At 37.2% G+C, this 17,257-nt stretch overlaps 1 protein-coding gene across 1 annotated transcript in view; it reads right to left on the bottom strand.

Annotated features, from left to right (window-relative positions):
• The window catches only part of LOC150094868 (target of Myb1 membrane trafficking protein), a 295,463-nt gene that overhangs the window by 163,576 nt on the left and 114,630 nt on the right, over positions 1-17,257 (bottom strand). The window contains exons 5-6 of the mRNA XM_090410996.1: positions 12,329-12,463; positions 6,014-6,067 (exon numbers count right to left, since the gene is read on the bottom strand). Of these exons, the coding sequence (XP_090267122.1) occupies positions 6,014-6,067; positions 12,329-12,463 (189 nt within the window). The remainder of the gene's footprint in view (positions 1-6,013; positions 6,068-12,328; positions 12,464-17,257) is intronic.

The raw sequence follows: 17,257 nt of genomic DNA on the forward strand, positions 1-17,257 counted from the left end.
AAATAAGTCTCATTGTCCAGTTCCCCATTCTCATATTTGCTCACATTACTCTACTTGAGACTGACTGCCATTCAAGAAGATTAGCCTCGTATTTTGTGTTGAATACTATGGCTACTCCTTCTTTTCCTTGATTGTCATTTCCTGAATATAACATTTTGTATTTATTGCTCAGAAAGATCTCACCAGTTTTTGTCTTTTTTGTTTCAGTCACCCCTATAATGTCAAACTGGTACTTATCTAATTCCTCAGCTTGCTCCATCTCTTTGCCATTCAGGCTTCTTATGTTGATAGTACCTATCTTTAACTCTGGTGATGTTGAGTTGGGGTGTGTTTTCAGATTTGTTCCAGTAGCTGACTTTTTGCTGTTCGCCCTGGTTCCCTGGCAAAAACAACAGAGGCCTTGTTTAACTGAGCAACGCCCCAGCCGGCATGAAATTTTGTCATGTTGTACCATCATTTTTTATTTTGGTTTAACTAATAAGAATACAATTTGGTTGGCTAAATCCCAAATTGCCAGCCCATCCTCGTTCGTTCAGTATCCAAGTAGATACCCAACAGGGTGCACCACGAGAAGGTGAGGATTGGACATTAGGTCAGAAGCCCTGGTCAGTTCTCCGCATTCCTTTAAAGTCTACATGGAGGTCTCCTCTCAGTTATGCAGCTTTGGCCCTTGAGCACCCTGTAAAATGGACATTCTAGAAGATATTAGTTAAAGAATTTGTTTTGCTTTCCTTTTTAGAAGAAAGAAAATATTTAGAATAAAAGAAAATATTTCTTTCATTTTCAGTGATGTGTAGAAAAAATTCTAAAGATATGACAATAAATAGAGCTATGTATAAAATTCTGTTTGTCAAAATACTTTACAGTGCTACTGTGTTTCTTAATGAACTGCAATAATTTCAAGAATCTCTTGAAATTCTAGCCCATATCTGAATCAATTTCTCCAAATTAAATTAGGCAGTCTTCTCCCATTACATATTTTTAATTGCTAATTCTCATACTGATTTATCACTGCATACACCTCATCCATTTTTACTCATCAATAATAACTCTAGTTCTTCTTCTTCCTATTACCTCTTTTTCAATATTGCAACTTATTGCAGTTTTTTTTTTTTTTTTCACTGTTATTATTTCCTAAACTATTGTGTAGAAAACATTTTAAATATTTCTAATTTATTATATTGTATAAATGACAACAGAGAGATAGGATTTTTCAAAAGAATACAGTACGACTTAAACTTAACAATCAATGTGTCATTTTGAATCTGTTTTTGTGCAGGCCTGCTGAAATAGTAATGTTTACCAGAACATATTTTTAATTTATATCTTCTGGTAAACATTACTATTTCAGCAGGCCTGCACAAAAAATAAACTGAAAAACAGAAAACTATATATATAAATTGATTAAAAAAATAGAAAAAAAAATCATTAACCCACCCACAGTAAAAGATATACTATAGGTTTGCAAATAAACTTTTGTGGATGGGAGCAACATAAAAAAATTAATCCAGAAGTTTTCTACAATAATTTAATTAACATGTGTAAAATGCTAATCACTCCATAATGGATTAAGTAAATGAAACAATAGTTATTACAACCATGAATTTTATCATTCACATATTGCACTAGCTGACCACTTGGCAAAAGGAATATTTTGGTTATCAATTTAAGTGATAACTAAAGTATTTCATAACTAAATCATAACCAGATCTAACTGAATTATACATAATTCAGTCAAAATATTATGATCACCATTCTTATTTATTTAGTGTGTGACATATTACACATCACAAAGCATAAAATTTATGACAAACAATAAAAAATTATAAGTTAACACTAGATTACAAATAAAATCAATTGATTCTTTGTCATTGCAAACAGGAAGTCACTAAAATTTCCTTTGTAGGCTCTTAAAGGGCAGTCTTGTATAAAACGTCACAGTGATTGCTTCTCAGCTCCACAACTGCATTGTCCCATTTATGAAAAGTGTCGACACATCTACGTGGTAATTAAAACCAGGAGGTTTCTCCGTGATACATGGCATAGTGTGACACTTTGTTGGTAATTCTTCAAACTGCCTTGCTGATCAGGCATTGTTCATGCAGAAGCCGTTTGCCAGAAACACCTCTGTAGTTCTTAGTGGAAGTTTTCTAGAACGAAGTCTGTTGATATTGAGGTCTTCAAGGTCAGAGTGAATAGGAAGCTGTTGATTGGACAGGACCTTCTTATATTCTTGAAGAAATGCATTTGATCTGCATAGGTTTGGTAGTGCAATATGGCTAAGAATTGAGAGCCAATAAATAGGAATTGATTTAATCGTACGTGAGATTAAAGTTCCACATGAGAATTTCCTTCATCCAAACTGGTATGCAGTATTCTGTGACAGAGTAGACAAGGCCAAGGATTTAACACTTCAATGTGATAGTTGTAGCACCCCCAAGAGGTACTACAGTTTTTTGTATTATATTACAGGTAACCCTCATATAACACGGATGTTAGGTTCCATAGAAATGCAGAGTTATATAAATTGCGTTATGCGAGACTCAGATCACATAGAAAAAGTAGGGTTATGTTCTGAAATTGTTTTTTTTTTAAACTTATATAAACAACAATGGCATATCCAACAAAAATATACTTTTTATTTAATTCAGGTAATTCATGTACATTAAGAAAAGATATAAACTATGAAACAAATACATAGCATAAACTTATAAAAATTACAAATTGTACGTAAACTTCACTGCACACAATGCATAAATGTTTTAGGCAAAATAAAGTGCATATTTTAATTGTCATCACTGTCTTCAAAACTAACATTTCGTAGATGTTCTAGATGTCGTCATCACTTGAAATCTCTTGAACACCATTTGTATAATTCTCATTGGACATATCAGCCACATAAAAGGAAAATAATAGCAAAGCAAGCACCAAGCCTTGTAGCAGGCTATTGTTTAGCTTCCTTTGCCTGCTGGTATAATCTCCCATAATAACTTGGAGTGTTCTGTTGGTAAGCGTGTTTTCTATAAGGCGAGTAATGATCTAGCAGGGAATTTCATGAAGTTTACAGATTAGTCCTTTCCTCTAGACTCTGTCATACACAGCGGTGAGGTCAATGAACACCACAGATGTTGTTTTTTGTTGCCGCTGGAAGCCTGCCTCTATGTATGAAGTGAGAGAGAGAGAGAACTTGATCTGAGCAGCTCCATTAGTGTTGGGCTAATCCTATTATGTAGGAGACACTAGTAATTTATAGCTTTCACTTAGCAAAGCAATGGGTCAGTAATTTTGTGGAAGGCTGTTTTATTTCCCAGGCTTTAGAATGGCGATTATTTTAGTTCATTTGAACAATCTAAGGATGTTTCTGGTCTGTAGGATGTCACTAAAAAATCATGCCAGCCATTGTTTAGCATACTTTTTGCAGTGCACTAAGAATTCTGGATGGATGCCATCAAAGCCCAGGACTTTTCCTACCTTTACATCCTTCAAAGCAGATGAGAGATGTCCTCCACTGGTCCTTCATGCTTGACCTGGATAGTATGATCTCTGTCTTTTGGTGCTTTTGACAGATTTACTATATGTAAAGCCACTGCATCTGGAGTTATAGATGTATTAAAACATCTGTAACATGCTTCCCAACTTAGTACCTGAAATCAGGTTTTCAACTGTTTCCATCCAGTTTTTCCTCTGTGCAACATCAAGGCTATGTATTAATTCATCTATGATTTCTTGGTCTCCATTTCCTAAGAATTCCTGGTGCATGTTGTTATTTGTCTCATCCCATCCAGGGATATACTCTTTACGGTACCCCCTGGGGATGGTCTTTTTAGTTCAGTTATTACTGCACCCTCAAATCTATCATAATTACCACTAGAAGGGCTATCCATCTCAGGCATTTATCACGTTTTTATGAGAAAACAAGCCAATTGGCCTGCTGAAAGTTCCACCGTGGCTGGAGGATTGAAGAAACTAATGGGATTTGAGAGCCAATCTCTATAATAACTGGGCAGTGCTGGCTATGTGGGAATTCTGTCAGGGCCTGTTTAACTCTTTCAGAGGTGATAAAACAAGTGAGGGTTGTAATTCTGCCTCCAGACTACTGATCTAAATATGCTGCAGTCCATAGTGTTAAAAAATAAGGTGCATTTCGTGTGACTCAACCCAAGTAACTAGGGTTTCTCCATGCTGGTCGTTAGTCTGGTATTTCCATTGTTCATGGTGGTTACTGAAATCACCTATATACACAGCTGGGTAAGTATATGGATAGAATACCTATGCAGGCCATGAAATAGTCGGTGGGTTTATAAATATCAATAATTGTTACATTACCACCTTTGATGGAAATCTCATGGATGTTGTTGCCTGTAGAAGTTGAAAGTAAGAATGCATTCTCGATGGTATTTCTAATATATGTAGCGATCCCATATGATGAGTCCTATTTGCTGATAAGCATGAGGCATGGATTCTATGAGACCTTTGAACATTGCAGAAGTTACGCTGTACCATGCAGTTAGGATTGCTCCCTGTAGAGCTGCAAGCATTAGAGGTAGAGGATTCAAATCTGGTGGCCATGGTAACACTTGGAAGTTAATGATGTGGTTGAGAAACCACTTTTGAACAATACTGAAACATGGCATGGCATACCATTCTTCTGGAACATACATGCCACCATAAAGAATGAGTGTTTTCCCAGATGTGTACCTGATCAGCTACAATGAATGTGCATTTGTAGCAAGCTGCCCATCCACAGCTGATCAGGTTTCTGCTGGACTATGACATTGAGGGTAATTCCTCTCCCCAGGTTTTTGCTTAGCCCTCCATCTACTATCCACACAGCATAGCTGGAAATGAGATTCATCTGAAATACTTTCTTCCTATCAATGATCCAATCACATTGTGCAGATGCAAGGTGTAGATGTGGTCAACCTTGCCTGGGCAATTACACTTTGATGGCTCATAAAGAGGAGGTCGGTATGTTAGACAATTTGGGAACACAGTCATTTGTCTCTGGTTAAATTCCATGGTTAGCTGTTACACAATTTTTTATCTATGGACTTGCACAAGGCAGGACAGCCTGTGCCAATCATGAGCATCAATGAGGTATGGGCACTCACCACTGGCCCAGTGACTACTGTTCTGCTCAGTATCCTTCCAATCTTGCAACCTTTATCTAATGCCCTACAATCATGCCATTTTCAAAGTCCATCAGATCACTTCCCTTGCCTATGGTGATCAGCAACTTCAGATGAATAGCATGTCACAAATTTTCAGCATGATGTATATTGGATTTCACTGAGATATGAATGCCACCTAGCAGGGTGGAATGGCTGATTGTGCAACAATGCAAGTGGTCATAATATTTTGACTATACATATATATAGCATAGAGATCAAAGAAGTTAAAGAAATTTTGTTATATATCAATTATATATTTAGTTTAATCCTTTATCCAAGTGTAAGCAAACAAAGTTTGCACCTGAAGTATTTTCAGGACTGGGGCAACTCGTGGTAAAGGTGGAGTAAATTCTGATCACTTGCCTTAGTATCTCCCATAATGCAGAGCACATCTCCTTGCAGACATATATAATGCTATGCATTAAGAGAAGGGCCACTACCCAGACTGGTTTCGACCTTTATTGAGGTCTCATCAGTGGAAGCCAGACCCAGAGGTGGTGATACTAAGGTGGAAGAAATGCAGAAGTCATATCACCATATACCAGTTGCCAAAAGGTGTCAACACCTTATTATTAAACTTCTCTTATTCCACCTTTACCACGCGTTGCCCCAGTCCTGAAAACACTTCAGGTGCAAACTTCATTTGCTTACACTTGGATAAAGGATTAAATCAAATATATAATTGGTAGCATAGCCAAGTGAAAAAACTTCTATCAATTTGTTATTTATATATGTCAGCTAAATTCATGTTTCAATAACAGGTAGTTTAACATATGACCAGTTTTGTTCTCCTTTCAAGATAATATATTTTAATAAAATAAAGCAAAAAATTTGGTACACACCTGCTGGATAACTTCAGAAAGTTCATGGTTTTTTACATCCTGTGCAGGAACAGTCTGAAACATCCATTTTTTTTTTTTAATTAAAAGTTATTTCAAAGTACACATTCATCAATACATAAAAGAAAAATAAAAAGTGAAATTTTATGAGAAAAAAAAATGAATATACATTACACATTTACATGGTAAACTACATAGCTAAGTTAAAGCAGTTTCACAAATGCTTCTGTTAACTACACTGAATTTATTTCCATAACAACATTAAAATAGACTTCAATCGCTTTTGAATATTTTCTTTCCAAAGTTGTGATCTTTCTTATTTGGAAAAATAATATTGATACTAAAATACAAATTTAAATGAATTATGGCATCATGAGGTAAAAACCACTTGTCATATATCTAAAAGCATTACAGATGAAAATTAGTATATTATATTGTGAAATAAGACAAAAAAAAATTTAGGTGTAAACTTTAATCCCTTAGCAGTTAGTAACAGTAAGCAGTAGAGTGTTCATGTTACAGTTCTCACATCTGAAGTGGTGCATACCATAAACTTGCCTAAATGCTATCATTGCGTAATCTAGTTTATAGATGACTACTCCCTTAATGATGATGTCTTTTTTCTTTTTTTTTAGCCAAATTAGCCAAACACTTGGCCAAAGCGCTCACACACTATACTGCCAATACACCGTCACACATAAAAACTCAGCTCACTTCAAAGCCAGTATAGAAAACCTCTCACTCCAACATACTGACATAATGGACAGTTTTGATATCTCCTCCGTATTCAAAAATGTCCCACTGATAATGACGAACTGAGCAGAAGAGCAGTAATATTGAATGACATAATAGCTAGAATGTGTGACAAGAGAGGACTGGAATATGTGGATGCTTGGAGTGCGTTTGAGGACAGAGAGGAATTGTATGCAAGAGACCACTTACATTTGAATGAGGAAGGACGTAGGCATCTGGAGAGATTGCTGTTCTGAAAAAGTCAGTGTGTCCCAGGGAGGATGGTAGCAGGGATGGCCTCTTGTGGGAATGGGTACTTGGGAGAAGGGGGATGACATCAGGTAACACTGAGCCCAGTGGAGACTAGAGGGAATAATGCTGGGTACAGAAACAATGGCATTTATATGCTATGGTGGTGCAGATAGCATCAGCCTGGCCAAAAATTATTGGGATCACTGAGAGGTGGTTGACAGAAGAGGATATAATAACAGGAATAGAAGTCGCTGGGTACAGCATTTTTCGGCAGGATAGGAAGGGAAAGCGTGGTGGTGGAGTACTGCTTATGATAAATGACGACCTATGTCCTCTAAGAGTGGAGACTTTGGAAGGCAATGATTTTGAAAGCATATTGTGAGGTAGAGGTGGGCAAGACAGGATATTTAGTGGGGTGTTGCTACAGACCCAGGAGTACAGAGGGTGGGGACAGGAAATGTTTAGACAGTTGAGTTTGGCAAGTGCAAGAAGAATGATTGCTATGGGAGATTTTAACTACAGTAGTAAAAACTGGGGAGAGAAAGATGAATGTAGCAATAAGAGAATGGAATTTCTAGAATTCTTGAGGGACAAATGTCTTAGGCAACATGTAATAGAGGGAACAAGAAGTTCAAGAGTTTTAGATTTGGTTATAGCATCAGAAGAGTTGATAATAACTGAGATGACATCTCTCCCACCAGTTGGAGAGGGTGACCATATGGTTTTGACTTGGAAAATGAATAGACATACAAGAGTATCAAAGAGACGGGAACATATGTGGAATTATAAGGCAGGTGATTATAATAGTTTAAGACATCAACTTAGGGAAGTTTCATGGAGGGAGGAATTGGAAGGCTGGGATATCATTAGTGCGTGGGAAATTATGAAAGAATATTTGTTAGCAGCAATGGTAAGTTGTATACCACGAGTGAAGAAGAGGACACGATTTGGAGTAAAGTGGATGACAAACAATATTAAACAGGAATTGCATGCGAAAAAGAGGCTGTGGAAGAGATATAAGAAGACAGGAGAAGAGAAGATGCATGAAGAGTATAAGACACAGGTCAGAAGAGTGATTAGTATGGTAAGGAAGACGAAACTGGAATATGAGAGGAGATTAGCCCTAAGATCCAAAGAAAATCCTAGGGAATTTTTCAGATATCTGGTCAGTACGAGGAGAAATGACTGTGGAAGAATGATATTGTGGAATAAAAATGGGAATAGTGACTGATGAAGCGGACATAGTAAAATTATTCAATGAACACTTTATTGGAGTATTTCATCCTGGAGTAGTCAGTTTTAATGCTGGAGGGATAGGGGCAGGTTCAAGGTTTAGAGGTACAGGAGGAGAGTGTGTTTCAAATACTGAGTACTCTGGATGTCAGTAAAGCTGTGGGACTGGATGGTATTTCACCATGAGTTTTGAGAGAATGTGCTAGTGAACTGACAGTGCCTTTGACCTGGCTTTTGAATGAAAGTTTGGATACTGGAAAGGTGCCCATGGAATGAAAGGAAGGTAAGATAGTAGCATTGCATAAGGGCGGTAGCAGACTAGAAGTGTTCTAATTATAGACCAGTTTGTGTGTCATCAGTAGTTAGTAAGAGTTGGCGAAAGTAGTGAAGGACCGTATACAGCATTGGGCTGATAAGGGTAATGTTATCTGTGAGAGTCAACATGGATTTGTGAATGGGAGCTCTTGTTTTAGCAATATGCTAGCCTTTTATGATAAAGTTACAAAGAGCATTAGATGTGGGAAAGGCATATACTGCCATTGTCTTAGACTTAGCGAAGGCATTTGACAGGGTGCCACATGATAAGCTGATATTTAAGTTGCAGCACATGGGTCTGGATGTCAGATTGGTCAACTGGATTCACGATTGGCTGTCCGATAGGTATCAGAGAGTTGTGTATGGTGGGTTAGTTTCAAGGAAGCAGAGGGTTACAAGTGGGGTCCCACAGGGCTCAGTACTGGGACCTATATTGTTTAACCTTTATATAAATGACATTATCAGTGGATTGCAACGGGATATTCAGTTGTTTGCAGATGATGTGAAGCTGGGAAGGATTATTAGTAATAGTGCAGATGCGGCACACTGCAAGAGGATTTGAATAAGCTAGATAGATGGGCAAATGAATGGGGGAAGGTGTCAGTTTAATGCAGCAAAATGTAAGGTCTTGAGGTTTGGAAAACATCGATGGGACACTGCATATAACTCCTCCCATACTCTATGGGAGGAGTTATACTGGAGGAAGTAGGGGAGACAAGAGATCTGGGGTTGATGATTGATAGAAACCTGAAATTTAGGGGACATATTGCAAAGGTGGCGAAGGTAACACAGAGGATTCCTGCAATAATGAGAAGGACACTGACCTGCAGAGATAAAACAGTTATCATTCCGTTGTATAAGACCCTGATCAGACAACACTTGGACTATTGTTCTCCAATTTGGTCCCCAGGATTTGAAGGGGATAAATTAACTGTGGAAAGGGTAAAAAGGTCAATAACAAAGATGGTCTCAAGACTGTACAATGATAGTTATGAGGATCGGCTGGGGGAATGTGGACTGCAGAGTTTGGTGGATAGAAGAAGGCAAGGTGATACAGGGTGTTCGGGATAAATTTGACAGTTTCGTAAGGAAAAAGAAAATCTTCTTTGTATCTATTAAATTTAATGAATTGACAAAAAAACATTACAGGCAGAGTTAATTACAATACTATCAACAAGATTTACTCAAAATAACCACCATTAGCATCGATCACAGCTTCAATTCTGCTTCGGAACCTCGAACAAGCTGATGCTACAGTCTCCCTGGGAAGGGCCGCAAAAACTGTTTTAATTTTATCCATTAACTGGGCTTTTGTATTACTGGAAGTGCGATTGGTGTCTTTTTCAACTGCGCCCCATACAAAATAATCCATGGGGTTAAGGTCTGGGGAGTTTGGAGGCCAAACATTTGGACTGGTGAAGTCGTAGAAATTTTCAGACAACCATTTTTGACTTTTCCCAGAGGTGTGGCAAGGGGCCGAATCCTGCTGCCATACATACGGCCTACCATTGGCTACCCTTGTTATCCAGGGCTTGACTACAGTTAGCAACTCCACGAACAAAGCCCGAATTCCAACGCCAGGGTTCTTCAACACCTGTTCCTGCAGATTTGCGAGGAATTCTGCTGTACGAACGCAATCAGATCGTCTGCTAGGGATCTTTCTTCTTGCTACATCCTCGTAGTCACCATTGCAAGTCTCTAGTTCATGCCTGATTGTTTTTACTGTATTCAGGGAGCATTGGGCAGCAGTCGTAATATCCTTATTTTGATGGCGGGCACGAATCATCATGATACAAGTTATTCTCTTCCATGATTCAGGTGGGTTCCAGCTATCCATCCTTTCTGACATCTTGTATATGAATGAAGAAGGGTCCAAACTTTTAAATGAAGAGAAGTGTGTGTTAATACATGTAACTTACGGAAAAATATAATTAATTATAAATATGTCAAATTTATCCCGAACACCCTGTATGATTGAGACTTTTAAACTGTTGAGAGGTGGTTACAGGGTTGACACTGGGAAGTTCTTTCGCTTGATTGAGCAATGGGAAGGAGTGATGACAAGAGGCCATCCCTGGAGGTTACGAAAGGAAACTGTGAGCAAGAGGGTGAGGAGTGGTTTCTTTGCATGGAGGATGGTTGAACCATGGAATGCATTGCTTGATGGAGTGGTGAGAGCGAGAATGGTCAATGAGTTCAAGGAGTGGTATGATAGACTTTGTGTTTCTTAGGAAGGACCTCATATGATGAGTCTTTTGACTCCATGGAGGCCTGAATAATAATAATAAAGGAAACCTTAGAGCTCATCCAATCCAAATTTCCTCCCGATATCTCAGCCCTATTTCAGTTCACAATGAAATCTGGCCATTTCGTTTGGCAAGGAAAATGCTACAAACAGATAATGGGGATGGCCATGGGTTTACCACTCTCCCCACCCCTGGCCAACTTCTTTATGGAGACTTTTGAAGAGAAAGCCATAAACTCAGCCCCAAACTGTTTGGCTACGCTACACTGATGATGTGTTCGCTATTTGGCCACATGGCTCAGATACACTCCACTCCTTCTTAATACACTTTAAACAACCAACACCCTAGAATCCTGTTCACCTTGGAAAAAGAGAAAAACACCAGTCTCCCTTTCCTAGACACTCTAATCACTTGCCAGCCAGATGGATCTTTGGTTTTCTCTGTTTAGAGAAAACCCACCCATACAGGCAGATTCATTCACCAGAAATTCCCCTCCCCTCACAACAATATGGGATTATAAAAATACTATATAACAGGGCAAAATTAATCTGTTCCAAAAACTATTAAAACCAGTTAACCCCCCCCTTCATAACAAAGATTACCTAAATCCATCACCTTTCCCTATATCCAGGGCACCTCTGAATAGTTAACCAAAATTTTAAAAAAAAATGACCTGACTTCTTGTTACTAACGATATAAAAAATTGGCATCCTTTATCTGCTCTGCCAAAGACCAACCACTTCTCCTAGACCTACTTGTGTAGGTCTAGGAGAAGTGGAGAAGTAGGTCCTAGACCTACAAAGTAGGACAGTTTACCCTTGCAGTGGTAAACTGTCCTACTTTGGCCAAACAGGCAGGACAGCAAATGTCAAGATTTCGGAACACAAAGACTACATCCAGTTTCACCAGTACAGCCACTCTGGGCTTGCAGACCATGCTCTGGATATCCGCCACAGAATACGTTGGAAGAAAGTCACGTTAATACACTGCAGTAAATTTAAATATGTAAGATTGTTCATGGAATCAGCCCCAGCTCAAAAAAACTTTCCAAACCTCAACAAGTTTGGGTGCATGAGACTGCCCCAAATTTGGAAAGCTTGCATCTTGAGAACTTCAGCCCAACAGCCAAGACAACCCAATATAGCCCACTAGGGGACACCTTTAGGACTCTAGGAATAACGTTAGTTTTCTCTCGTCTGCTTCACTTGCTTTTTGTAGTGCCTGCATGCACGTGTCATTGTTTGTATGTTCCCATGAAGATGGCAATGTGACATTGCCAAAATATATGAGGTATTTATTAAAGTTTCTTTTAATTCATATTGCAGTATACGTTGTAAATTCCTTAAATAATCTAATAGCTTCAAGAAAGTACTTCTTATGAGCAATTAAATACAATTAATTTGTCGTAATGATGGTAGATTGAACACGTTACATTTTTTTTTAATTGCATTTTTATATTAGTTTATTATCTATACAGAAAGATGTGTAGGTTATTTTTATCACTTTTTTATTAGCAGAAATTTTAGAAAAATGTTCTTACTCTTTGAGGTGTATGAATTGGTGCCATGGCATCCAGGTCAGTCATAGGAAATTCAATACCCTTTTGTTTCAAATCATTATAAATTTGAACTACACCCTGCATGTCAGAATTAGTCCTGAAAGCATCGGCCCAGCTCTAAAAGAAAGTGAAAACATATTCTTCAGAAATTATTAAATTCTTTTTGTTTATCATCATTATTATTATATTTTTGCAAACAGGGATAGCCAAATAATTTAGGTGGGGATGAGTGTGTGTGGTTCCCACCCATGAAAGGTTATAAACCTATAGCCCATTAGTACTGTGGGGGGGGGGAATCAAGGATTTTTGTATCTTTTTTTAATTAATTTTTGCAGTTTTTATAGACTCTTACTTGGTCAAGAAACCCTACTCTAGAGACCAAACATGGAACTCTTTTCAAGCCAGTGAAGGCTCTGGTAAGTGAGGTAGTGGTCTTTATCAGACTTTATAACTACTTCATAACTTTATAACTTAAAGTTATGTTCAAGTCTGATAAATACATTTGCTATTGCCCCCTTTTACTTCATAATTGGAATCTTCTATATGGAATCTCCTAAAATAATGTTTTCATTATAATGCAAGCATACTGAGAATCATTCTCTCTAATGCATACTCATAAATCACCAGCCTTTCTTTTAATTAGTCTTTTGCATTATGAAAGCTTGACTTACAAATATTCATATGTACAACCAATGAACTATAGAAGGAATTATACTTTAATAGTTTAAGCCATCGATTGGTTCCAAACTGGTCGTACCCACACCCCCCAGGGATACGTGCTGGACCGTTCGGGGAGAGGGGGGGTACACAAAAAATAATCAGTAATGGTGGAAAAACCTCATTTCCACTATTTTACATTAAGATAGGCACTGAACAAGTGTCAGTATTTAAAAACAGCTATTTTAAAAACAAGGGATACAATTTATAGAAATCGGTTTAAAAGGGGTACATAAGTGGAAAAAGTGGAGAACCACTGGTTTAAGCTAATCATCATCAGAAACCATGGGCACACTGCGTTGGTGTCTGATGCCTCCCTCACTATCTTCTTCCACCTTTCTTTGTCCACTGCACAGTGTCGCAGTTTCCGTAACCCTATTCCACACCAGTCCTTTATTTGTCTATCCATTCTCTGTATGATCTACCTCTTCTGTTTACACCATCCATAATACTAAACATCAATGTCTTTATCTTCTGATCCTAGCTCATTCTGCAGATATGTCCAAATAATTGCAGCTTCTGTTGTATAATTTTCTGCATTAAATTCTCCTTTGGTTGTATCTTCTGATAGAGCTCTTCATTTGAAATTTTCTGTACCCATGCTATTCTTAGAATCTTCCTGTAACAAGTTCTTTCAAATGTCAAAATCCTTTTTTCTTGATTCCTCATTTACAGCCCATGTTTCAGATCCATACAGTACACCACTAAAGATGCATGTTTCTCATCATCCAATTCCTGATATATACCCTCAAGGGGTGTACAGGATATGATAGTACAACATGAAAAATTACATCATTACTAACTTCCTATCTACAATTACTCTTAATTTCATTTGTAGGCTGTTTGCTTTACTTTTCCAGATGTTATCCATGGCCTTCAGATTTGTTCTTCCCTTTACAATCTCAATCTTTATTTCTTTTTTACAGTACAAGTCATATGTCATTTTACTTCCCAAATATGTGAATTGTTCTACATTTTCTATATCAGTTCAATCCACTTCTATCTTTTGTTTCATGTTCTTTTCACCAAATACCATTGTCTTTGTTTTTTCCAAGTTCATAACAAGTCCAAATCTCTTACCTTCCTCATTTAACAGCTGCAGTGTTTTTTGTAGTTCTCTTTCATCTTCTTCAATAATAACAATGTCATCTGCAAATCTCAGATTGTTAATTCTCATCCTGTGTACTGATATTCCTTTTGCATCTTCCTTCGTTTTATCCATCGCTCTTTCTAAATGTGGGATGAAAAGAAACTTGTAAGATGTTAATTCATCAGCAAGATTCAACAAGGATGATGGATTAACAATTCCAAGAGTCTGGAAGACTCATCTGCAACTCAAATAGCATTTAGATAAAGAACAATGGAAAACACACATAATCCCAACATAAGAAAACCAGACAAGTAACAGGTTGATTTGGAGGAAAATTGTAGACAGGAAGTTAGTAATGATGTAAGTTTTTCATGCAATACTATCATATCCTGTACACCCCTTGAGGGTACACGTCAGGAATTAGATGATGAGAAAACTAGATCACAGTGCACAGAGCCTGTTATCTTTAGGTTCTGTAGAGTAGAAATTGATGTGGTTCAAGTTTAAATTTTAGCATTTTAATTGTATTTACTTTTTGATTAAAATTATTTTAATTTCATATTTTAATTAATTTTTGTCCTTAATTTAAAAATTTTACTTTTTCCCCTCTTTCTTTCACTCACAAGAGGTCAGGCTAGTGTAAATGATTAACATAGCAGTTATAACATAGCTTACTTATGTGTACTGTGATGTAGCTTGAGTATTCCTAATTATGACCATTATAAATAGAGGTTGACACATGTTATTTTTATTATTGCAAGTAAAGTAATTGCTCTATCATGTGTGTTTTTGTCTCTGAACAATGAATCATGAAGTTAAAGGCAGACAATTTATAGATTTTTGGACTCATTTACAGAATATTTTTCAAATAATGATGTTGCTAAATAGCAGATGAAACATCACCATCCTACATACTGAGGGTCTGAAACAGCCATTGCTGTTTCATCTCCAGAGCAAAGATTCTGGCTGCTGTTTACCCTCGCTCTTTTTTCAAGCAATGTGATGATACCTTTCAAGAGTATGCCAAATCAAGGATTGGCACAAAATCTTGTTGCCACATATTCTGTCAAGGCCGTGACCTGAGGAGAGGAACAGAGTCAGAATAGCAGAGGACATCAAGGTCATATGGCAAGGAGACTGGACATTTTCTGTATGCACATGTTCAAGAATGTCTCTCATTGAATATCCCTATTCTTTATTCACAAAATCAAACCATGTTAACCTAAAGTGACCTGGTTGGTCAAGTGCTTAACGTATCCACTCTCCAACCAATAGGTCAAAGGTTCTAATCTTGCTGTGAACATGGATGTTTGTGATTGTCTTTGGGTGGGAGATAAGCTTCATTGCTCAGTGTGAAGCCACCACCCTGCTTATTGGAGGCCTTAAGTGGCTTGAAAAAGTTGCATGTTTGGTCTCTAGAACAGGGCTTCTGAAGTATGTAAAAAATACATAAAAAAAAAAAATATATATATATATATAAATTAACAAAAGAAAATGGAGAAATAATAATCCTTAACCCACCAACGGTACAATAGTACAGGTTTCCAAAAAAACTTTAATGGGTGTAGGAAAGCCACATTAAAAAAAATACAAAGAACTAATGTGATACAGGTTCTGTCACCTCTTGTGAAGGACTGATTAAAAAATGCCAGGAGCCATTCCATTTCTACTCACATATGCTGCCTAAAACTTTTGTATGAAAGCAAATTTTCCAGCCTTGTTGACTGAGCAGTTAGCCTATCTGTTCTCCAACAGACCTGCGAGTTCGAATCTCATGAATCTCACCATAAATATGAATATTTTAATTTATCACGTAGTGTGAAACCATGATTCTGCTGAAGTGGCGTGAAGAAATTTTTGGTCCCTAGAGAAGGAATTCTGGATTATCTAGTCTTTAGTCCAGCTAAAGTACTATTACTAATATATTATAGGTTTACAACCTTTTGTGGGTGGAACTCACACATGTATATCATCAGCTCTTATTGATCCACTGCTGGATGAAGGCCTTTTCAGAATCCCTTTATAAGGGTTAATAGAATAAATAAGGCACATATAAATAATTAAACACATTTAATCAATCCTATATTATGTCTCAGTCACTGAGACATCATCAGGGAAACCATATTAAAATTGCAAAAAACACACAAAAAATTGCACAAAACAATAAGTGGAAAAAATTAGACTGAAAACCTAAAGCCCTACTGGTAGCTCTAGGAATAAGCAGCAACTGACACATGCTGATATTTTTAAAGTATTTACAGAATTTGTTCGACTTTTGAAGTAAAGGAACAGTGGATACTCCTACTATCCTGGTGATTGAAACAGAAGAAACTAAATTAATATTTTGCTTCCATTATGTTATGCAAAAACTTGTATTCTTCATTTTGAATGGAAGCAGTATTATTTTGTCTGAATATTCTCTTAACAACTAGAAGGCAGGCGTAATTTAGTTGACAGGCTTAGGTGTTGGACAGTATTCATAACTCAATTTTAATGTTACTAAAACACCAAACAAAAACTAAATTATAAAATAATGTTTATTAATTGGGTTATATTTACTGGATTCGAAACCAGCATGTTAGTTTTTTTTAAGGGGGGGGGGGGGGGGGGGCAAGTGATCAAGGAGGAAGAGGTAACAAAATGACATATTTCATGCTTCTTAACGAGTTGGAATTTGTACTCTGTGGGAAAAAAACATATGGGGGAGACTGTTCCAAAGAATAGAGGTGGATAGAATGAAGGAAGATGTTAAGAGGTTTGTTCAGTGGCCCAAAGTACCTATAAAAAAGGCACAGCGCAGAAACAGAGCAACTATGGGAAAGTGACTGAAGGGAGTCTATGAGGAAAGGATTATCTATTAAGTGGATCACTCTCTTCTGAATACTATCAAGAATTCTTAGGGGGGGTCTTGGGTGCACTATCCCACGTTTGGGGTGGTGTACTGTTAAATCCTGAATGAAAGAGAATTTATTCTAAATTATTTCATTCAGATCTAACAAGTAACAAAATTCCAGCAGCAATATTTGTACATTAGTAAAATTAAAGTTGATTGTGAATTATCGATAAGGTTCATAACTTAAATATTTTCCTTATGCCTTGCACTT

The sequence above is a fragment of the Typopeltis vanoorti genome, chromosome 21 (assembly GCF_054136105.1).
Source record: "Typopeltis vanoorti isolate ZY-2024b chromosome 21, IOZ_Tvanoo_1.0, whole genome shotgun sequence".
NCBI classification, from domain to species: Eukaryota; Metazoa; Arthropoda; class Arachnida; order Uropygi; family Thelyphonidae; genus Typopeltis; species Typopeltis vanoorti.